The 24,261-nt window shown below is 35.8% G+C and overlaps 1 protein-coding gene across 18 annotated transcripts in view; it reads left to right on the top strand.

Annotated features, from left to right (window-relative positions):
• Positions 1-24,261, top strand: part of HERC1 (HECT and RLD domain containing E3 ubiquitin protein ligase family member 1) — a 104,514-nt gene that overhangs the window by 79,483 nt on the left and 770 nt on the right. For 10 of the 18 annotated variants that reach the window (XM_075160340.1, XM_075160335.1, XM_075160344.1 and 7 more), the window contains 28 exons: positions 239-452; positions 1,216-1,475; positions 2,044-2,171; positions 3,955-4,082; positions 5,327-5,527; positions 6,402-6,532; positions 7,589-7,788; positions 8,252-8,366; positions 8,912-9,058; positions 9,587-9,688; positions 10,735-10,908; positions 11,228-11,521; positions 12,289-12,354; positions 12,489-12,614; positions 13,245-13,383; positions 13,848-14,029; positions 14,765-14,920; positions 15,407-15,529; positions 16,122-16,224; positions 16,957-17,126; positions 18,508-18,646; positions 18,924-19,093; positions 19,460-19,629; positions 19,816-19,981; positions 20,964-21,040; positions 21,467-21,719; positions 21,957-22,109; positions 23,143-23,448. In XM_075160340.1, the coding sequence (XP_075016441.1) occupies positions 239-452; positions 1,216-1,475; positions 2,044-2,171; positions 3,955-4,082; positions 5,327-5,527; positions 6,402-6,532; positions 7,589-7,788; positions 8,252-8,366; positions 8,912-9,058; positions 9,587-9,688; positions 10,735-10,908; positions 11,228-11,521; positions 12,289-12,354; positions 12,489-12,614; positions 13,245-13,383; positions 13,848-14,029; positions 14,765-14,920; positions 15,407-15,529; positions 16,122-16,224; positions 16,957-17,126; positions 18,508-18,646; positions 18,924-19,093; positions 19,460-19,629; positions 19,816-19,981; positions 20,964-21,040; positions 21,467-21,719; positions 21,957-22,109; positions 23,143-23,448 (4,593 nt within the window). Of the gene's footprint in view, positions 1-238; positions 453-1,215; positions 1,476-2,043; positions 2,172-3,954; positions 4,083-5,326; positions 5,528-6,401; positions 6,533-7,588; positions 7,789-8,251; positions 8,367-8,911; positions 9,059-9,586; positions 9,689-10,734; positions 10,909-11,227; positions 11,522-12,288; positions 12,355-12,488; positions 12,615-13,244; positions 13,384-13,847; positions 14,030-14,764; positions 14,921-15,406; positions 15,530-16,121; positions 16,225-16,936; positions 17,127-18,507; positions 18,647-18,923; positions 19,094-19,459; positions 19,630-19,815; positions 19,982-20,963; positions 21,041-21,466; positions 21,720-21,956; positions 22,110-23,142; positions 23,449-24,261 lie in introns of those variants that run through there. The other 8 variants (XM_075160346.1, XM_075160345.1, XM_075160343.1 and 5 more) reach the window with 5 other exon arrangements.

Here is a 24,261-nt window from a genome sequence, read left to right as displayed (position 1 = left end):
CCCTGGATCTGGATATTCGGTTCCATTAAGACCGGGTATTCCCCAGGGCAAAAGACTTAAATTCCATATTGTACATGATCTTTGTCTGTTAAAATAAAAATGGTTGGGAGCTGAGAATTTCTGAAATAAAAATGAAAATCTTTAAAACTCTGCATGATTTATTCAACTAAAGACGTTTTCCAAAATTGATTTTTCTGTTTGTTCTGGTTATTTATTGTCTTTAATTATTTATTTTTAGAATTTGATTTCTGCAGCAACTGGTGTAAACTTGACAACAGTTGATGATCCAATTCAGCGAAAATTTTTGCCAAGTTTTTTAAGAGGAATTGCAGAAGAAAACAAACTTGTCACATCTCCGAATTTTGTGGTTACTCAAGCACTTGTAGCACTGTTGGCAGACAAAGGGGCCAAACTGAGGCCAAATTATGATAAAGCAGAAATTGAAAAGAAAGGTATGATACAGCCTTGTTTTTTAAATGTTAATTACTAAATCTTCAATTCCTCATTTATATTTAAGGAGAGACTTCCTAGAATAATGTATAAATAAATACACTCTCAAAAATGTACAAAGCTTTTTTTAATCAAAGTAATCTACAGTTTAGTACACAAATTTTACTTAGAAATATGACCTTATTACATAGTTGCATCTTTTGCCACTTCAAAAAAAATCTGAACGTGTGTATTCAAAGCCATACAGCTAAGACGTTCAGCCTCGGTTGTGCCACCTAATGAAATTAGGGGGAGTAACAGTTGACTGCTGCCACCGAAGTACTGTTCTGTCTCTGACACTGTGTCAGTTGTGCGGTCTCTGCTGTGAGAGGTCAGGGAGCCAGAAAGCAACTGCTGTGCCTCAACACCAGGCTATTGCTGTGTTAAAGGGAGGGAAGGACATAGCAATGACAGCAGCTTTTCTCTGTCAGAGGAGGCATTTTCCTGTTCAGAAAGCACTTGCTCTTTGAGCAACCATTTTCCATATGGTGGGAATAAGAATATTCGTAATTCTATTCCTAAGGGGTTTTTGTGACATTTTAAAGGAGGTTATTTTTCTCTTAGTGTCAGAAGAGTGTTTTTTGTAACAATTAACATGATTGCAGTGTTCTTAGAAGATGTTTGTTAATCTCTTTCTTTTTTTCTGGAAATTATGGCTAATGCTGTGTTCATTTGTGTAATTCTGTTTGGTACTCATCTAGGCATCATCTCATTGTTTTGTTTAAGCAGGTTTAATTGCCCATTTGTATGCCCATCCTTCCTATGATCCTTCTGCTGTAGGCCCTCTGGAGCTGGCTAATGCACTAGCAGCTTGCTGCCTCTCTTCAAGGTTATCTTCACAACATAGGCAGTGGGCTGCTCAGCAGCTGGTGCGAACTCTTGCAGCACACGATCGAGATAATCAAACTATTCCTCAGACCCTCGCTGATATGGGGGGAGACTTGCGAAAATGTTCCTTCATAAAATTAGAGGCTCATCAGAACAGGGTAAGCATGGTTTCTCCCAAAATCACATTAATTTTAATACTCTCTTTTGTAAAATACAGAAAAAGGAAAATACTGTTATTTTACAAATATACTGACTGAAATGATTTCCCACGAGAAGTAATTTTTTGGTGATAAAGTAAATTATTGCTTGAGGATATCTCTGATGCAGAAAAATGCTTAGCTTTGAAGCTTCAATTAAGGAGGACGTGAAAATATTCTCACAGTACATGAAGTCAGCAGAATCACCCTAAATCTTTTCTTAGACTAGATCTTAATTTGCATTAATTTTTCTGTCATAGTAGTAACGTCTTTGTCCAGTATTCTGTGCAATAGTGGCCTGTGGAGCATGGGTCTGAACAAAGTGTAGCATCCTTATAAATCATGCTTAATTACAGTACACAATACTGTAAAAGTAGAAAATATATCTTGTTTGATTGTTACAGTGTATTTCAATCATGTAGCTAATGCTCTGTCCCATTGGTTAATGTTTGCTTAATATTAATGAAGAAACATACCTAAGTTTTATATTTAAATTCCAGTTGTGCCATGATTACTTTGGTATTTGTAGGTCATGACATGTGTTTGGTGCAATAAAAAGGGACTTTTGGCGACTAGTGGAAATGATGGCACCATAAGAGTGTGGAATGTTACAAAGAAGCAGTATTCATTGCAACAAACGTGTGTGCTCAACAAGCTGTAAGTTGATTCTTTATAATAGTCAGATATTTAATTTAAACTGTAATTGTGCAAGATAATGAAAAGAGCAAACCCTGCAATATCTCTTGCACAGACATTCTCTCATTTTTTCTCTGGGACTGTTGCTGTGTTTATGGCATGCAAAGTAAATTAAATAGCTTAAAACTGAAAACAGAACTTAAATATCAAGCTGATAAGTTGGTATAAAAAGATTGTGTTAAAGCTGTTTAAAGATATTCTTAATTAATTCATGTAATGGGAAATGGGTAAAATAAAAACTGTAAGGGACTGTCATATGAAAAAAATGTGAATATCCCTTCAGTGGGTTCCAGTGGACAGTTCCAACATATAACATGATAATTACGAGTGTGGTGGTTTGATCCAGTGTGAAAAAAGAATTTGTGACTTCTGGGATTCAGGAACTGAACGTAATTCTTCTTCATGAGCGTGTCTGGGAAGTACTTTTGTATCATTTGGATGTGTCCAAAAAAGAAGAAACAAAAAGAAAAGATTAAAATCTAATTCTTTAGTACAGCTTAGGTGAGTTTAACTCAGGAGAATGAAGAAACAATAGTGAACTAGAAGGTTGTTTCATGATGATTTCTTAGTGGTCATTTTAGTTCATGTTTGCTTGCTGCTGCTAGATGCTGCCTTAAAAGGAATAAACAGAATGACATAACTTGACTTCAGAAGATAGTAATGAGCGTGGCATCTTCATTTAACGGCGATGATCTATTATTCTTGTGGCAGAAAAGTGTGCAGGAGGTTCAGAATTCAGTACTTTAGTGGGCTTCATTCCTAACAGTCTCAATAATGACTTTAAATACAAATGCAACACAATTCTGTTTTTATTCTTTGTTGCAGTGGATAAGTGCCAGTTCATCTTTAAAGGTAGAATTATTTTTTTTAGCCCTTAGAGATGACCAGATGAAAAGACATTATTCCTTCTTTTTGATAGAATTATATCCTCTTTCTGTGAGAATACTTTTTGGTTTTCTGAGTTCAGAGGAATGTTATTTAAATGCTACTAGATTACTATTCCCTGATACAGTATTACTACCTGTTATGTTAACTTTTTATGTTAATAGTGTTAGTAAGTTAATGTCGTTAATAATAGTTACAACATCCCATTACCTGCTGTACTCACAAATTAAATGTCTCCTGCTTAAGCAAGAACACACCAAAGGTATGCATCCTCATTATCTTCAAAAAAACAGGGGTGATACAGTATTTGGCCTACAATATGCATCCTGGCAATGTTAGCCTTCATTTTCCTGTTACTAAAACCAGTAAAAACTGTTCCTGTCATGTATGACTTTAAAACGTACCGGTGGTCCTGTTACAGTTGGCTGAAGCAAACTATGAAGTAGAATTTTAGAACAGTGTAACAATATTGTAAGCTAGAATTGAAAGCAAGATGTACGTTCACTTCTGTTGTCCAAGCTATTCTGTTTCATTTCATGACTTCCCAGAAAGTTTTTCCCTCACCAAAGATCTTAAATTTGAGATATAAATAGGTAAAATTAAAGATAATTAAACTTATTTTTCTAATTGAAACCTAACTTCAAATTTCTCACTGTGGAAAAAAATGGTATCTCATTCTGTAATCCAAAGTGGTTTTAAATAGAATATAGAACTATGAGCAGAAAAATTTGTTACGTAAATCTGCAGTGATGGCAGGACTCCTCTAGATTTTAACTCAGATAGTTCATTAATTCTATGTTTTCCTGTCTGCTTAAAGGAAATGCCCTTTTTTAAATTGCATTATTTTATTCTATTGTAGAGAAGGTGATTCTGAAGAAAGTCTAGGATCACCCAGTGACCTTAGCTTGTCTCTTGTCTGTTGGAGCATCAGTGGCAAATATCTGGCTGGAGCTACAGAAAAGATGGTGAACATATGGCAAGTCAATGGTATGCTCTTAGCTACTTGTGACACTTTATGATACAATGTATTTCTAGGGAAGCTGCTAAGTTACTGAATATTTATTTACCAAAGTATTTAACTGTGTGTGCTCTCCAGTTTAAATGCCTACCATCTTTCGTAATATCTTCTAAACATTTAATTACAGGATGGCGCTAACCACAAATGGATGTGTGATTTACAATTAATTCAGTAGAAAACTGAGCAGCATATGAGTTCTTGTTGAATCGGAAGTGTTTAGGTGTGAGGCTTGATCACTCTTAGCAATTTTTGTCTGTAAATACTATCTTTCTATAGTCTGCAAGAATTATGTTTGTACATGCAACAGGGAGAATACAAAAATTGACTGAAACAGATGGAGGGAAGGACTGCATCACTCTAGACATCCAAGCTAGATGGAATGTCTTCTAATGAGAGTAGAATAAGTGAGCTTGGTTTATTTATTTGAACAAAAGATTCTTGGAGGATGAAGCTTATAAATAAATACATTAGGAAGATAAACTCTAGGAGAAGCCCAGGGAGAAAAAGCAGCTATGTAAGCAAATGGATAGTGTTGACACAAGAAGAAATGTAAATAAATTGGCCATGAATAACTTCAAGAAAGTTTCTAATGTTCAAAAGATTGTGATCGCATATTTTATAAGGAGGGATGACACCGGGGGAAGAAATACTATAAAATGAATTAGCTGAATTTATGAGATTGCGTTGTGATAGAGAGGACTGACCCTGATCCAGGAAAGGCTCTTTCCAATTCCTTGGTTCAGTTTGCGAGCATCTTTAAGTGGATTGTCTTATATTTTTACTGTTATTTGTGCTGCAATTGACTAATCCAGCATAATACCTTTAGAACTCCTGTGAGAGAAAGAATATTAATCACTTTGTCATTTGTAATCTCTGAAACTTCATTCTGTTGTTTTGCACCTATGAAAATCACCAGTTACACTGCCCAAACAGACAGTCCACAAGAAAAGTATAAATTTACTGAATACTGAAGAACTTAGCTTCCTTCCTTAACAAAACCATGTAACTTGACTGATAATTGAGATTTGTTAGCTAGATTTTATGTTTGCATAGATTAGTGGACCATTGCTTCGTAGGCTTGTAACTTACATGAATTTGTAATATGTCCTAGCTCTAAATAGGATCTCTTGATATTTTCCCATGGAAAGTTTTTTTGTTGTTTTCTTTTCTTTATGAAGATGAAGTAGTTTTAAAAGACTTTTTGTGCTCCTAGGAGGAAAAGGATTATTAGATCTTCAGCCTCACTGGGTATCTGCTCTAGCTTGGCCAGAAGAAGGGCCAGTTGCAGCATGGACAGGAGATGCTCCAGAATTATTATTAATTGGTCGTATGGATGGATCTCTTGGTCTTATTGAAGTTGTAGATATTTCAACCATGCACCGGCTAGAACTGGAACACTGCTACAGAAAGGATGGTAGGTGACTGTATCTGTATTTAAGTAGAAAATAAATTATGAACACCCTCCCCCTTTTTTTTTTAATTAAGCAAGTATATAAGCTCAATTTTTTGTTATTATTCATGGGATGTGACTTCTGGTACTTTACCTGCAAGCATCATTCACTTGCGTTCATGGGAGGAGAAAAGTCTGTGGGATCTCCATCTGCACCCTGATTCCCCTACAGCAGAGGCAAACAGTTTGTAGCAACCTAGTCAAATCCTGACATTCCTTTCCATCGTATAAAATCCATATAGATTCCCTGCAGTGTCTGCTCTGTCTACAGATAGCATGTAGTCAGTGTCATTTGAATTACTGAACTATTGCCATTTTTTCCTTTGTAGTTCCAGTCCCAGGGGACATCAAGTAGCTCATCTTTGGTAGCATTGTGTGGTTTTGCATATTGCTTCTTCAGGAAATTTGCAGATTTTTTGGCAGAATCAAGTGAGGCAGTATCTACATGCTAAGAAAGGCTCCAGTTGTTTCCAATACTTTTCTTAGAAGCATCCCTTTCTTAGATACACGTGTATCTGAGAGTCAGTCTACTTTTTTCTTTTCCCTAGCCTGGTTCTTTTCACCATGTCAGGAATATAAGTTCAATTATTTTAATAAAAAGAAGAAGAAGAAAAAACTATCACAAAATCATCTCAACAGCTGTCATTACAGTGGCGCTCAGTTTTAACTGTACTGTACAAATTCAAGAAAATTTTCAGACCAAAAGTATGTTGAGTAACCTTGGTGGTGAGGGAAGTTGTTATGCATTCATATTTTAGACAATTGCACTGCAAAAACCTCTTCGGCAGGAGTAAAGTTCAATTTAGTTTAATTAATTTTGTGTTGTCTGTTTACGTAGTGTCTGTCACATGCCTTGCCTGGTTCAGTGAAGACAGACCATTTGCAGTTGGCTATTCAGATGGAAAATTGCTAGTAGGAACAAAGGAACCGCTTGAAAAAGGAGGAATCGTTCTAGTTGATGCACATAAGGTAGAGTTAGTCTTTTTAAAAATAATGTATAATTTTTGTAGGTAAAGATCTGTTTAAGCTATTTTCTGTTTGAAAGCTATTTATAAAGTCAAGTGCAAATTATTTTAAGAACACATACTTATTTCTGATACACATATTAAACACAATATATTTTAAAGGAACAGTCTATCAAATTAAAAAAAAAAAGAAAAATTTTATAGCCTTTTTTGCTATTAGAGGTTGTGAAGTGTATGTACATACAGCAATAGAAGTGTATTAAGGACACAGCTATGCATGTCTGGATTTAAAAGACTGTAGTACTTCTATTTTGTAAAAGTGCTCATAATAAATTCTAATTTTGGTTATGTCATACGTTTTTGTAAAGCTTAAGTTCCTGTGCAAAGCAAATATGTTTTTCTAAATATGCAGCAGCAAAAGTTTAGATCCTTCGCTTGGCTAGTATGTAATAATAAGTCATTAATAGTCCATAAATGATTTCTTAGGCTAAGAGGAGAATTCCTCAAGTGTAGGTGTAGTAAAAGCATCTTGAGTGCTTCCATGAACTGGTCTTAGTATTTGAAGCATGGTAGTCACAGAAGTGAGCATGCTGTGACAATAAAACTATACTTGCCTTTTTCACTGTGGGCTGTTCTCCTTTCCTACCTCAGTTAGACTCAAAGCTACATCTGGCCCGTTGCCTAATATGTTTATGAACCCTGTACCATTAAGGTAATTCATACTACAATTTTGTAATATAAAAAAAGAAGGAAAAATTGTCTACTTCTTTGGGGAAAAAAAAATCAAGAAAGGTGTGCAATGAAAAGAGAACATTTTTTTTTTTTCTATGCTTTCCCTTTAGTTTCTCTCAGGAACCTAGGATTTTATTTTAATTTGATAGTTCTGAAAAGTATTGTTATGATTTCATCATTGCAACTCACTATCTCTGTAATGATTTATTTGAGAATAAAATGTTTTTTGTTATTAATAAATAAACATTACATTAGCTCTGAGAGGTAAATTTTTTCTGTTCTTACTGTGTTCCTTCATACTGACTTTTAATTGTTTAAAATCCAATAGGATATGATTGTTAGTATGAAGTGGGATCCAACTGGTAAGATTCTCCTGACATGTGCCAAAGAAGAAACAGTGAAACTCTGGGGATACATGGGAGGATGTTGGAGACGTCTGCATTCACTGTCCCATCCGGCTCTTGTGAATGGTATTGCCTGGTGTGCTCTTCCAGGGAAAGGACCCAAGTTACAGCTTTTACTAGCTACGTATGTAATGTTTTTTACTGTTTTTATAGCTCTTTTGCAGGTCTTTTCTACCAGCCTTTAGTGTTCAGAGCAAAGAAAAGCTTTGTCTTTTTTTTAAATAACATTAATTCAGTAAGCCAGTTGTCATGAGATCCATGAGGCTTCAGAATTCAAATGGAAGGAGTGGCTCTGGTCATGTTACCAGCTGTTTTCTCCATGCCATGAGACCTGTGTATGGTGGTCCTGCTTGAAATTTTTTTGTTTTATTAAAATATTTTTTCTGAGATTTTTTTCTGGTGTTAGTAAAAATTGAAAAGCTACGGGGTGGGGGAAATAGGAAAAAATGCATTTATCCATTGGGAACATGCCTTTCCACTTTAGTTTAATTGATACGGTATAGTTTTATAGGACGGTGGTGAAGACTACTGATATTTTAAGTTAATACCTTTTCTTTGTTTTTCTGATTTATCCTGACTTCCTTTAGAGGATGCCACAATGGTTTGGTGTGTGTCTGGACTGTTCCCCAGGACATAGTAATCACACTGCAGTCCAGCTCAACTTGCTTAGAAGGATGGTGGGACCAAGAAACAAGTGCCAAGGTAAAAGGAGTAAACTTGGTGTTTAAGAAATTCTCTTTGCTCGCTCCAAAATTGGGGGAGAAGAGTGTGAGCGAGTTACTCAAATCTCAACATTTCCTGAGAGAAGACATTTGCTAAAAAAAATTTGCATTTGCGTATGTGCAGGCATTTTCAGAACAGGAAATGAAAAATCACAGGTTTAAATGAATTTTATTTGGCTAAAGATTATATTTTGATCTGTTTTCATTTTTTTTAAAGTTGATAAATTTATACTAAAATTTAGTAAGAGTTTAAAAGTGTTTCTAGATAAAATTAAATCAAGATTAATTTCACCTACGTAAATTGTAATGTGGTCTTCAATATTGATGGCATTTTGTAAGGGGAGAAAAGATAATGTGGTAAAGATATTTGTAAAATATGATCATAGCATTGGTCTTTTTTATTATCTTATGGAAATTACCCCATCTCTACAGATGATCAGTATTTATTGCAGAATACAGAAGCTGTTATGCTATTTTGTTTTCTGTGAATAGTTCAGTGTTCTGTAACTATGAAATAATTTGCAGGATGGATACAGAAAAGCAGTAGAAGTCAAGTGTGTATTTCAACTGAGAGGACATATTACTCCAGTTCGGACTGTTGCATTCAGTCCTGATGGACTGGCATTAGTATCTGGTGGACTTGGTGGTCTCATGAATATTTGGTCTTTACGGGTAAGATCATCTTTGATGTGGCATGATTCTTTTTTTAGTATGCGTATCTAAAATGGCCAAGGCATCAGAGTAGCTTTTTTTTTTCCCCCTAGTATGTTAGAAACATTAGAGAAAGCATGGTATAAAATAATGGTATTAAATTATAAATAATAAAATATAAATTGAAATTGGATTTAACATTGAAGTATTTTATATTTTATGGTTCTACTGTTGATTCATGCTGTAGGCTTGGTCATGTTAGGCTTTGCAGAACCAGCCACTCTGTATAGTTGGAAACAATATTCTCTTTGAGAACTTTTCCAAGAGTCAGATAATGTGGATTATTAAACACTTCTAAATCCTTAATTATGTTATCTCCTTTGTATGATAAAAACGCTAGATTTCTTTTTGCTTTAATATAAACCTTTCAGTTTTTAAATAGTTACTGAACAGCTTGGGAGAATATCATCCCTTAGCAATGTGACTGCATGCATTTAAACAGAAAAGTAGCTGTGTATACACACTGACTCAAAACACTTCTTTCCTTAGGATGGTTCGGTATTACAGAGTGTTGTGATAGGTTCTGGAGCTATTCAGACTGCAGTATGGATACCTGAAGTTGGAGTAGCTGCTTGCTCTAACAGATCAAAGGTGACACTATATGTTAAAGTAATGTTCTTTCAAATTTTTTTTGCTAAAAGAAAATGCCATTTGTCTGTCTTTATTTTTCCTTTCTTTTCTTCTCTTTTTCTCTCTTTTTTTTTTTTTTTTTTTGAAATATGGAGATAGAAGTCTCTATCTAACTCTTATATTTTCAAGACACATTGTTTGGCTTTCAACTATCACCTGACCCTAAAAAGACTGGGTTTTTTTGATAGTACCCCATGTTTAATTTGGGTGGACAGGATGGAATCCTTCTGAGCCGGTGGTTATAAAGGATGCTGCACACCGGTTACATGAGCTTATCTGTTTAATGGCAGCAGCTGTAAATGGACAACAAAAATAGGCAGAAGACAGATTTCCTCCCTCCCCTCCCCCTTATGCAGCATGAAGAAATGTTTCATATTCCCCAGTAAATAAGATACTTCAGTGATCTAACTTAATCTAAAGCAGCCTCAACCTCAGAAATTTTAAGGAGCAGCAGAATTTACTTTAATGTTTGCTGTGTCAGGAACTTCTGGCATCTGAACAAAAGTTTCATAAAATTGATTATTCAAAACGATGGTATTTTTTGTGAATGAAGATAAATACGGCACAAGTTATGTCTCCTGTTAGTAGAGTCAGGCTGCATGTGGTTCTAAGTATTTTGGGATTCTTTGAAAGTCTTTTCTGAATTCAGACCTAATATTGAAGGTCATATTACAAGGCAAATCCTAAACTAAGGTTACACCTAAACTAAATACTAAGGTAAGGTTACAGCATTTACTGAAACGAACTCTGCATATTACCGTGTTTGTGCTCTTCCTTGGAGTGATAATCGTAGTGTTGCCATGGGAATGTGAGGAAGTGGCAAATGGAGATGGCTACTCTCTAGCATTTGTCAGCAGATTATTCACCAACAGAGAAAAAATGTTCAAGCTTGTGTGTTTTCTGGCCCCTATAGAAACTAAGATAATTGGTGATAAATCAATGGAGCTGAATAATCCTGCTTTATGAATTTTTAGTTTCTAATGTGTCTTGTGACTGCTATTAAACAGGATGTGTTGGTAGTGAACTGTACATCAGAGTGGATATCTTCCAATCACGTCCTTGCAACATGTAGGACTGCACTGAAACAGCAAGGAGTTCTGGGATTAAATATGGCTCCTTGCATGCGAGCTTTCTTGGAACGTTTGCCAATAATGCTTCAGGAACAGTATGCTTATGAAAAGGTAAGAAGAGCTAATGCAAACATTTTAAAATTCATGTCTGACATGAGGTCACTGTTTGAATCTCAGCTGGTTTCAGTCTTTCACCACAGAGAATCCAGACGGCTTTCCCGCATCCTGTTTGCAAATGTCTTTAGGTATTCTCAAAGCTAGTGGTCTCCTAATTTGAGAATATTTAAAATATTAGAAGAACTTCGATTAAGCATGGAGGACGGTATTTTTCTACAGGACTAGCTTTGAAGGACTCCTATTTCTGAGTTGATTAATATATATTTCTAACTTTGCATGTTCAATTTCTCTCTCCCCCTCCCCTCACCTTTAGCCCCATGTTGTTTGCGGAGACCAGCTTGTTCATAGTCCTTATATGCAGTGCTTGGCATCACTTGCTGTGGGCCTTCACCTAGATCAGCTCTTGTGCAATCCCCCGGTACCACCTCATCACCAGAACTGCCTCCCTGATCCTTCAGCCTGGAATCCCACAGAATGGGCCTGGCTAGAGTGTTTCTCTACTACTATAAAAGCTGCTGAAGCCCTGGCCAAGGGAGCACAGTTCCCAGAATCCTTCACTGTTCCAGACCTGGAGCCTGTTCCAGAGGATGAGCTTACTTTTTTAATGGTAAAATGTGCTATGTTGTCTCAACAGCGAAGCATGTTGTTATTGAGTATCGGGTATGATGCAGTTAACATCTCTGAACTGTAAAGATATATATTCATTAACATAAGCAGCAGCAATAAGTGTAAGTTTATTTTTTAATTAGCTGGTAAGAATATACTGTAAAGATTGCTCCCTGTGAGTGTAGTCATGAGTGCAAGTCAGTTGCATATTAAAAAACAAAACAAAAAACAACCCAAAACTGTGACAGTAGTCTTCACATGTGATAGAAGCAAGAAATGTAGAGCTTTACCATGCTATTTTTAGAGTAACATTTTGGCATATTTCTACACCACATGATTTTGATAGTGTCAATTGTCTTTATGACTTGTTATGATATGTAAACCAAAATAGAAATTTTGGATTAAGAACTTTTTATCGGCAAGCTTATAACATTTTAAGCTAGTGTTTGCAATTAAAACTTCAAAAAGCCCTAAGCATCAGTAAATAGGAAAAGATTACTTCATCATGAATTTTGAATTTTTTTATTTTGATTGCAAGTCATGGATAACAGTGTCATGGCTACATAGGCGTAGTAAGGAAATAAACTTGGCCTATGGAGGAAAATAAAGTATTTGAGTGTGCATACATTCATTCTTACTGCTATACCATTTAGAATAATTTGAATGTCAATATTGTTTTTAGTTAGAAAGCAAAATATATATTACATAACAGCAAAATAATGTGCATCTCTTGAATGGAATATGGTAACTATGGCTTTTGTTGTGTAGGATAACAGTAAATGGATTAATGGTATGGATGAACAGATAATGTCTTGGGCAACATCAAGGCCAGAGGTTAGTAAAATTGATGTTTGTTTTTTTGTTTGGTGTTTGTTTGTTTGTTTGGGTTTTTTTTTTAATTTTTCTTAAAAATTGTAAGCTATTGAAAGTAATCCTGTTCTAAAGCATTCTTTCATGCTGTTCCATAGGATTGGCACTTGGGAGGCAAATGTGACGTGTATCTGTGGGGAGCTGGAAGACACGGACAGTTAGCAGAAGCTGGTAGGAATGTCATGATACCAGTAACAGCACCTTCATTCTCTCAGGCTCAGCAGGTGATAATTTTAAAAACAGTCATGTGCTTCTATATTTAAAGATTTAGCATGTATTGTTTTTATGGTTTGTCAAAATTTCTCTCTAAATGTCTTTTCGATTTGTTGTTTGAAAACACACAACACGTGTTTTCACTAAAGAAGTCGTCTATAATTATTTCACAAATTCAAACCAAGAAGCCACTGAAATCTGGTAAAACAAAATTGTTTGATATGAGCATGATTTGAAAATACCTGCACAGCTTTAACGTAATACATGTGCCTGTTTTGTTTTCTGAAATAACATTGGCATTCAGCATGGAAACATCAAAACTCAATCTCAGGTAGGAGTATATTGTGATTTCTCTCACTGGAAGAAGGTTTGCCAAAACTAGTAGCAAGTTTCAGTGAAGTAGATTTTATTATGATGTAATTGGGTAACAAAACCCCATTAAACATGGGGTGAATGAAGTCTTATGTTAATAGGGTTGTCGCACAGGTATTTGCAGTGTGACAAAGGAGTCTGTGGTCTTGATATAACAAGACAAAGAAAAAAAATCTAAAAGGAAGATTGTACGTTGTAATGCAGGTATTACAGTGTTGCTGCATCTAATACAAAAATCATTAAAACTCCTTTGTGTCTTCCTAAACTAGGTGGTTTGTGGTCAGAATTGTACTTTTGTCATTCAAGCTAATGGTACGGTTTTGGCTTGTGGAGAAGGGAGCTATGGGCGATTGGGACAAGGAAATTCTGATGATCTTCATGTGTTAACAGTCATTTCAGCACTGCAAGGTAAAATTGTTGGGTTTGAAATGAGTCGATAAAGCACAAATAAGCATTTTGGTAGTTAATAAAATTATTTGTGTTGATGCTATTTTTGCAGATTTACACAGTAAAATATTGTAGTCTTTAATTAAAAAACTGAACAAATAAATAGATGTTTATTTCTCTTTAAGATTTAAGTAGTAATATGTTAAAATTCCTTAATTTTAAGAAGGCTTCAGGGAAAAGCATTTGCTCAAGATAGGAACATTTCATTTCAAAACTAATGGCAGGCCAGAAGCATAGGTTTTACATAAGATGATGAAGGTTTTGTTCAAAATAAAAAGAAATAAATTGCTATAACAAGAAAACTGTTATTCTGATTGGTTCCTTTCCCCAGACTTAATTGGCTACCACTAGGGGCACTTGGATAAATGTATGTTAAGAGTTCGTTAGTTTATTCTAAACTTTGTTTTCTCATTTTTCTTTAACAGGCTTTGTTGTAACACAGCTGGTGACCTCTTGTGGATCTGATGGACATTCCATGGCTTTAACAGAAAGTGGCGAAGTCTTTAGCTGGGGAGATGGAGATTATGGCAAACTGGGACATGGGAACAGCGACAGACAGCGCAGGCCTAGACAAATAGAGGCTCTGCAAGGAGAAGAAGTGGTGCAGGTTCCAAAATATTTTTTGTCTCCTACAAACTGCAGGCATGGTAACCTAGTGCTAGGAACATTCCAGAACAAATGTCAGTCATGACAGTTTGAATTCATATACTGAATGAAAACAGGCAACTTTTTACTTCTTTAGGCATTATGAACCAAGTTGATAATTTCCATTTGAAGGATGTTACTATCTCAGAGCTCATTGTTGATATGTGATGTTAATTGACAGTTGTTACTGGAGAAGACCGAAAATTAGAAAGAGCATGGAAGAGAGGGATGATCAAAAGATTGTCAAAATACAGACACAATTTAGAAGTTTCCCTTGGTCCTTGTCAGGTGTCCTTGACCTACAAAACTGGTCATCGAGACCTCCTCCTAAGTAATAAGTGTGCATTATAACAATACACAAAAACGTATTTGGCTTTGACTGGAGGTTTCTTTATAAAAATGCAAAATATTCATACAACAAAAGCAATCTGTTTGCAGAAAACAGTAGTTGATAAAAATAATTAAAACACCTAAAAGCCTTTCTTCATGCAAATACCTGCCTGTCCTCCTTGTTGAGAAGAACAAGAGATAGGTTGTTGGAGAAATCATTAATACTAAAATGTCTGTATTTTAGCTCTTTACAAAGTGAATATAGTTTAGGGGAGGAAAAGATATTACATATTTACATGTAATAGATAATATAACTTTCCCCCCAAATTTAAAATGTATGTAAAAGTTATGTTTATTTTGCTTCCAGATGTCATGTGGCTTCAAACACTCAGCCGTGGTGACAGCAGATGGCAAACTTTTTACATTTGGAAATGGTGATTATGGTCGATTAGGACTTGGAAATACTTCCAATAAGAAACTTCCAGAAAGAGTGACGGCGCTGGAAGGTTACCAGATTGGACAGGCATGGTTTATCTAAAACTGGCAATGTACCTTTGTTTAAAGCTGATGTTTTCAACATATTTAAGTGTTCTGGTTTTTTTTAACCTTGGCTTGTATTTTGATTATGATGGCAGAATTTGACTATGCATAATTTTTTAAATAATTACTTCCCGGACTCTCTTGATCCTCTTTCTACAAAACTGCCCATGTTTTTTAATATTTTAACATTTCAAGATTTAGTTATTTTTAAGCATGAATTCATGAGCTATTTTGTATTCTGAAACAATGAGCATAATACTACCCTTTGATTCTAGGAGCTGAGAGGAAGCAAATACCTAAAAAATACTACTGTGGTCCTAAATGTCTTTAAAACACTGTAATAAGCAATGGAGGTTTTAATGGTTTTAAAACGATACTTATTTTTTTCTTGTCTTAAAGGTACGTGGGGTGTTTGAGTTAGTAGTAAGTTAGCAAAAAACTGTGGTAATAACGTATTTCTCTCAACCAGGTGGCCTGTGGACTCAATCATACTGTAGCTGTGTCAACAGATGGCTCAATGGTTTGGGCTTTTGGAGATGGAGATTATGGTAAACTTGGTTTGGGAAATTCCACTGCAAAATCCTCACCACAGGTTAGAATTCATAGAGAAGTTATTCTTTGCGTAAATTTTCAGTGTTGTTAAACGTGTTACACAGTGTTCAGAGTGTAATTTGCAGAAGTTGAATTATTAATTCCACCCACTATACTGTTCTAATACAATCTAGAATAAATAATTCTGATGATACTTTCTGCTGAGCCTGATACTTTAAAGGATTTCACGTAAATAATAGTGACCTTGCTTCAGTGGCAATACAAATAGTGAAAATCTTAGGATTAGCTTAAAGAGGAGAGCTTTCTTATTTTGGAATTTGGGGGGAAGGTTGTTTACACACTCATCTACTTCCTCCCATGCCACTCCTGCTCACTCCTAGTAATAAAAGGTATTTTGAATCATTGTACATAGAATAAGGTGTTGGTTCCATTAAAGATAAAGAGAAAACTGTGTCTCAGTTTCCTGTATTGATTTACAAGCATTAATTGGAGTAATCCTACAATGTATGCATTGCACAGTGGGAATTATAAAATTTCTTTTTGGAAGCAGGAGTTACAGATTAAATTCACATTTGCTTTCTGTTTATATCCTCATAATACCATAGCTCTTTTTCCTTTCACTTACCCCTTAGAAAGTGGATATTCTTTGTGGAATTGGAATTAAAAAAGTTGCCTGTGGAACCCAATTCTCTGTTGCACTCACGAAAGATGGTCATGTGTATACTTTTGGACAAGGTAGGACAATCTGGTATTTGGACTTTTCCATCTATAGGTTTGTGTGTATTGCAAGTGAAAAGGAAGAATACTAAGATGTATTTATAAGACTGACCTAATGCTACTTTTTAGATTTGTGCTGACCTAATCTGAATTTTGGAACTTCAATAATGCAATTTTAACATAGGCCTAAAATCTAGATTTGTAGCTCTATCTACTTTGATCTCAGGATAGCCTTTCAGTTTACTAATTTACTTTTTGAAGAGTGTTTTCCTAAAACTTCATTGAATTTCACATGTCTAGAAACATTGGGTTTACTTAAAAGTTTGTCTAATAAAGCATATACCTACACAAGTTGTTTAAAAATCTGGACAGGAGAATTTCCAAGTGCACTTGAATTAAACGTATTTAAACTTCTCAAGTCAGTTAATTCATATGTATTATAAAACCATATGTTTAGATCTAGAAGTCTTTTTTAATAGAACTTGATCTTGTTTCAGACTTAAAGTGAAAATAACAGCTTTAGCAATATTAATGAGCGGTGTAGGAAGCACTGTTTTGTAGGAAACATACGCTAGATTTCTTTCTCACTGTTTTGTAGGAAACATACGCTAGATTTCTTTCTCAATTGCACTTGTGTCCCAGTTCCAAGAGCACGTAGAATTGCTTTTTGTCCCTCCCTGATTTCTGCCTGCAAGTAAAATTAACTTTTCAATGTTCTTTACATATATAGACATGTGCTTGCAATTTTAGATCGCCTGATAGGTTTGCCAGAAGGTCGAGCTCGGAATCACAACAGACCCCAACAAGTTCCAGTACTATCGGGAATCTTCATCGAAGACATAGCTGTAGGAGCAGAGCATACACTAGCTTTATCATCTACAGGGGATGTATATGCTTGGGGGAGCAACTCTGAAGGGCAGGTATGTTCTGTTCCCTGTTTATTGCTAACCTTTATAAGGCTATAATTGTACTTTACGGATGTGGTTGGAATATCTTTATTTTGGTGGAAAAGAAAGCTTTTATTTTTGTTCTGCTTCCACCCTCAGCCATGATAACATTTTAGGCATTTCCATTATTTTCTTTTTTATTTCCTATGCTCTTACATGGTAGTAGTTTGGGAAAGCACTGAAAACATTCTACCCAAATTATTCTAATCAAAGCTTTTTTAAAAAATTACAAATTTTTACCTATTTCTTGTGCTGTCATCAATTTTTTCAACATCATAAAATTTATGGTTGGTGTCAGTCAGATTTGAGAACTCTTTAGATGCTTTTCATGAAGAAAATATAAAGTAACTTCTTTTAGAGAGTAATTTTTTAAAGTCAGAAAAAAAAATCAGTAAATAATAAGTTTTCTCTTTTCATTGGGTTTATCCCTGCCCTTAGAAGTCCATTTTCCTCCCTCACCCCATGTATAACTCAAATTTTTGAAAGCACTTCAGTTTTTTGACAGTTTTACATGCTACAAGTATAAGAAAGAGCCTCTTGATATATTGGGGCTGTTGGTGTTTCAGGAAGTTTGGGAAAAGTTCGTCCTATGGTATTTCTGGATTGAGTTTTTGAGAAGGGTTGTTGAGCAAGTTGTTTAGAATGATTTCTGAGAGGAACCTCTTTGGTTTCTTCGGGTTTTTTTGTAGGGTGCTTACTTTGTGTTTCTGGAAGAGAAAAAATTGTTAGGGTAAAAAAATTCAGAGAAACTTAATTCTGACAGCCTGTTTTATATGATTTTCCGTGCAGTGCAAAAAATTCGTTTTATAAGAAATGGTAAAAAACATTATACTCTTATAATATGAAATATTCACTTTTAGAATATGAAATTAAAATATGATATGAAACTATCCGTAAAAAGTCAGAACAGCTTCAGTAAACTTTCTCTTTACACAAATTCTGTTTTCATAAACTATTGTAGGAATTTATGTGCTGGAATAGAAATGGTATTTCAGAAGACACATACGTCTTGACTATGCATGAGAAAAACTGTGCAACATAGATGACTTAGCAGCATAGATTAGTTCCTCAGTCCGCAAAAGATCTTGCAAAAAATCTCTAGCTGTTTTAAGGTCCCTTTGACACCTAGATCTGCTACACCCATTGAGTATGGATGCAATATTCTATCAGAAATAAAAGGGAAATGCTAGCATAATAAAATATATATACGGTAAATATTTTTTATCCCAGTATAAGCTGTAGGTGAATGGCATTTTTTACCATTTGCTCTGAATTTTTGCTTAGAGAGTTTTAGAAGTATCATCACAGTTGTTGATTCTTCTTTGTCCCTTTTACATCTGTTATAAATTGTCAGCTTGGACTGGGCCATACCAACCATGTCAGAGAACCAACCCTAATAACAGTCCTGCAAGGAAAGAATGTTCGACAAATCTCAGCAGGACGTTGCCACAGTGCTGCCTGGACAGCTCCGCCTGTTCCACCAAGAGCTCCAGGTAAGGAACTGAGATTGTTTGTACGGTCATTTGATTTGGTCTTTGTGTTTCCTGGGGGATGAGTGCAACAAGAACTTCTGAACATTTCGGACAAAACTTGTATTGTTTTGTATCCGTGCAGGTTTTCAAATTATCTTAGTCTCTTAATTTTGCTACTGTCGTGGTTTAACTCCAGTAGGCAGCTAAGCATCGCGTAAGCTACTGCAAAGAAAATCCCAGTCAAAAGCAGTACAGCTACCCTTTATGAAATCATGCTTTTTTTCTTTCTCTGTGGTAGGTGTTTCAGTGCCTTTACAGCTTGGTTTACCTGATGCCATTCCACCACAGTATGGGGCACTGAAAGAAGTGAGCATTCATACAGTAAGAGCAAGGCTCAGACTGCTGTACCATTTTTCTGACCTCATGTACTCTTCATGGAGATTACTTAACCTCAGTCCCAATAACCAGGTAAAATTCCATTTGAAAAAAAAAAAAAGCTTAGCTGTGTTGTGTTATGCCATGTCGCTAGAGAGTTTCTGACCAGATCAAGATGGATCTTAGTAATAGGGTCTATAGTTTTTTTGTAATAAATAAAAAAAATATATAAATCCGGATTAAACCAAACTTTGTCAAAGTATTGTTATATATTTTTGCTTATGCTAACATTGACATGTCAATGTTTCAGTTTCCAAAGGCTTACTGGCCTCAAAGCGGAAACAAAGACGTTTCCTGAAACATTGAAGTGCTAGTGATTATTATGAAGGTTTTTATTCTGTAAAGAATGGAATTAATATCCTTTATTAATATATTTATTCTCATACCGCTTTACTGCAGAACAGTACATCTCATTACAATGCTGGAACATGGGGAATAGTTCAAGGACAGCTAAGGCCCTTGCTAGCACCACGAGTATACACACTCCCCATGGTACGCTCTATAGGAAAAACTATGGTTCAGGGGAAAAACTACGGGCCACAGATTACTGTGAAGAGGATATCAACCAGGTCAGTATTGTTTTCACAGGCATTGTATTAGACTTCAAACAAATATTGATATTCATACATTTTCCATAACTTTTGGTATACTGAGCTCTCTCTGTACAACTTTGTTAATCAAGTGATTTCAGTAGCCTTTACGTGTTTATGAGTTACATTGTATGGCTGTGTCTTTTTTTTTTTTTTTTTTGAAAGAGGTCGGAAATGCAAGCCCATTTTTGTACAGATAGCGAGACAAGTGGTAAAGCTGAATGCATCAGACCTTCGCCTACCTTCCCGTGCCTGGAAAGTGAAACTGGTTGGAGAAGGTGCTGATGATGCAGGTGGAGTGTTTGATGACACTATAACAGAAATGTGTCAGGTATGAAAAGTCTGTTAGTTCAAAATGCCTGAGTAGAGTTTTTGTTCTCTCTGGTGTCTTTTAGTATTTTTCAAATTTCTATTTTGCAGCTTAGCAAATAGTTATTCTTCAGTCCTGAGCCACAATACTAGAGCTGCCTACTTAGGGGTGTCTCTGAGGATAAAGAAATCTTCCTAGATTGTGGCAAGGAGATGCCATAAGGCCACACTATAACTAGTATTACACTAGGGCACCTTGGAATTCTGAGATGGCCCCTACACATTATGGGAGCATTTTGCAGCCCCCCATTCTGTCCAGCCAATACTTTCTATAAGGGAAGTTGTACTGTATTCCATGATTACAGTACATTCCATGCATGCAATACAGAAGCACCTCAGACAGGTGTTTCTCATACGTGTCACCTCTCAGGTTCAGTGCTGGAAAGGAGATCAGTAGCAGAAAGTGCACATTTTTGCCTGTCTGTAAGCAGGATATTGTCAACATAGCTGTCTTTTCAGATTCACCTGAAAACGGAAGGCTTCAGACTACCAGGACTGATCAATGTTAATGTGTACTGCTTGTAGTTTTAAAGGTGTGTCTCAGCCCTGCGACACAACTATGGTTGTAGCCAGAAGGATTCAAGACAATGCTGGCTGGAGAAGTTTGGTTGTCCTTAATCTTCCAGGAGCCTCAAAACCCAAAGAATGAGGATTAGTGAGGATAATCAGTGTATCTGCTTAGTCTGGTACAGGGCAACAGCTATGGATAGTGCTGCAGCTGGCATTGGAGTTAGAGTTAGGATACAGGATGGAAGAAACTGAAGAACTCCATTTATCATCCCTACCATGTGTACTTTCTCTTAAATGTTTCACATTAATTTGTAAGAAAAGTAATCATCACTATGATGGAATATTCTGTCTTGTAATGCTATACTGTCATAATATTGCTATAATAGGTTTGTTATCCCTGTGTGTGAGAAGGCTTTTTTGTGTTGATTTTTAAGGAACTGGAAACTGGAATAGTAGACCTGCTTATTCCTTCCCCAAATGCTACAGCTGAAGTAGGCTACAATAGGGATAGGTAAGTTGTCCAGGATTTGCTTTTATGGCTGATGTTAGTGGGTGAAGATTAAAATCTTCTATTAACTGTTTTATACCAAATTATGAGACTTCATGATTGTCTCTAGTATACTTTTTTCCTTCAGGTCATGATGTTACTTTATTGTGGAGGAGAGGGCATAGTTTTAACATGAACTTCCTGGATTGCTGATGGCAGAATTCAGAGTAGCATCAAGAATGCCAGCCTTTGTGGTCAGGATTAGTTCTGCCTATCTCGGCCTCCATTATTTTAACAGCTAAAGATAACAATAATCTCATTTGGACACCCCTTGCTGATAATTGTGTTGATAGTTACTATGCTGTGCTTAGAAATGTTTTGTCTTTTACTTCTAATGAAGTAGCATAGAAATGATACTAGAGTATTTTTACTGATTCTTTGTTCTTTCAGGTTTCTCTTTAACCCTTCAGCATGTTTAGATGAACATCTGATGCAGTTTAAGTTCTTGGGCATTCTCATGGGTGTAGCTATTCGTACAAAAAAGCCATTAGATCTTCATTTGGCTCCAATGGTCTGGAAGCAACTTTGTTGTATCCCACTCATCTTGGAGGATTTGGAGGAGGTAGATCTGCTCTATGTGCAGACCCTCAACAGCATTCTTCACATTGAAGACAGTGGGATTACTGAAGAAAATTTCCATGAGGTAAAATACGAAAATTGGAGCTTTTAGGTTTATTCTGAAAGCGGTTACTTTATCAGATTGACCTTAACTTCAGTATTTATATAATTCACTGTCTCTGTTATTGGGATAACAAGCACTTCATATGTATTTGGAATAGTTTGTGATCTTATTATAGTTCTAGGTGACTGACAGTAAAATATTAAACTTAGATCACTGGAGTGACTTACGTGAACATACTTTTCCTGTTTTGCATAACAGATGATTCCTTTAGATTCTTTTGTTGGCCAAAGTGCTGATGGTAAAATGGTTCCCATAATCCCTGGAGGGAACAGTATCCCACTTACCTTTTCAAACAGGAAAGAATATGTGGAGAGGGCAATTGAGTACAGACTCCATGAAATGGACCGACAGGTAAGAATCTCATTGTGACCCTATCCCCATTGCTAATGCGAACAGTATTTTTGATTTATGCAAGTTTCCATTACACTTTATTAGGGAATAAGAAAAGCTTGGCTTTCTGCATCTCGCGTGGATCCCCATGGCTTTTTTTCCCCCCCAAACTGTTTTGGGGTTTTGTTTTACATTAGTCCTATTTTTCGTAGTAATTGCTCAGTTGACAGAAGAGCATTAGAAACCAGAACTTGTCTTTCATTGGAGTAGCCCCACTGCAACTGTCAGCCCCACTTGAGAAAATAACCTGCAATTGTTTTGCTGTGCACTGTGATTAGATATTATAGCAACATAGAGACTAGCCAAAGTAAATATTATTGACAAACATTTTTTAACTTAAAACTATTTATCTTCTGCTTTAGCACAGAAACTACAAATATTTCATTACATGTTTTGAGAAGTGTTAATTACCTATTTGCATACTCTTGTGTATTTGTCATTTGAGTAGCGAAGCTTCGGAAAGCAGTATACTAATTACATGCTAGGAAAATTTTTTTCCTTTTTCTCAAGATATAGATGCATGCATGATATTATCTACATTAGAAAAGTAACTTTCTCATCAAAGGTACCAAATCCTAAGTCTTCTAGAACAAGCACGGACGACTTAGAAATACGGCTTTTTTCCAGCTCAGATGTATGGTATATACACAGTTTTTTGGTTTAGCCATCATCGTGTGTGTTGCTAACTTGTACTTTTTTAAGTTCTTCTGTTTTGTATCAAAACATGTTCTTTAATGTGCAATTACAGTTAAAAATACATGTAATATATTCTCCAGGATTTTGAGAGAGGATACAGCCCTTACAGGGGATGCATGTGTGGGAGATTGTATTTGTTCTATAGATATTCTATATCTACATCTACGGATGTTCTATAATTCTATCTCTTTATCCCATTTCTCAGCTGATATGTTACTTTTGCATTTGGATGGTAGAGGTGGTAGTGGCAGAGGTAACACAATTGCACTTCAAATGTCTCTTCTTCTTTGGGCAACAGGTGGCTGCTGTAAGAGAAGGAATGTCTTGGATTGTTCCCGTTCCTCTGTTGTCTCTTCTGACTGCCAAGCAGTTGGAACAAATGGTCTGTGGAATGCCAGAAATATCAGTTGAAGTTCTGAAGAAAGTTGTGCGGTACAGAGAAGTTGATGAGCAGCATCAGCTAGTACAGTGGTTCTGGCATACCCTTGAAGAATTTTCAAATGAGGAGAGAGTCCTTTTCATGAGGTTTGTGTCAGGAAGATCTCGATTGCCAGCCAACACAGCTGATATCTCTCAGCGATTCCAAATAATGAAGGTTGATAGGGTAAGATGCTGTTTTTGGGGTTTTTGTTTGTTTGTTTGTTTGTTTTTAATTCCTGTCTAATATAATCTGTCCTTTGGCAATAGGAGACAGGTTTCCATAATTGTAAATTTACAGAGAAGGTATGGGATGGCATACGCTCTGAGCTATTAAAACCAAACATTGTAATTGTGTAGAAGTACATAGACTGCATGAATTGCATCTTAATTAATTTGGTGCATTTAATATAGTTACATGACTGGAGGTCAAGACAAGTTCTTGCAGAAGAAACAAACGTTCTTGTATTGTAACTTGTCCACAGTTACAATACTTGTCCACATTTTTCTGTTCTAATCCCTTTTTTCATGTGATAATTTTAACTCAGTTTTAAATCTATGTAAGTGACCACTAGTGAACTCTAATGTCTTAAAACCACTGTAATGAGTTTACAGTATATTACTTTACAGACAGGTTGCATTCATTTGGCATTACTTTTGTGCAGCGAAAGCACATTCTCTGTGAAATATATGAATCAAAAACTTGGCAAAACGTAAGGTAACAGTGGCTTGACTGTCATCTTTGGTTAGGTGTCTCTCAAATTGCCTCATGTTAAGGCACACTATGGTATGTAATTTGAATGTTGCTTGGTATCTATCAGTGGGCTGCTAAATAGTAGTGCAATCAACTTTTCAAATAGCTGAATTTTATTAGTGGGTTGGAGTATTTACAGAGCAGGTGATACAGCAATAGTTTTGCACGTGCTTAAGGATGAAACAAGTGATGTAAACAAGGGAGGCTAGTTTGCTTCTTAAAAGGAATTTTGAGATAGAATGTGAA

Source organism: Calonectris borealis, chromosome 11, assembly GCF_964195595.1.
Source record: "Calonectris borealis chromosome 11, bCalBor7.hap1.2, whole genome shotgun sequence".
NCBI classification, from domain to species: Eukaryota; Metazoa; Chordata; class Aves; order Procellariiformes; family Procellariidae; genus Calonectris; species Calonectris borealis.
This window is presented reverse-complemented; position numbering and strand designations above follow the sequence as displayed.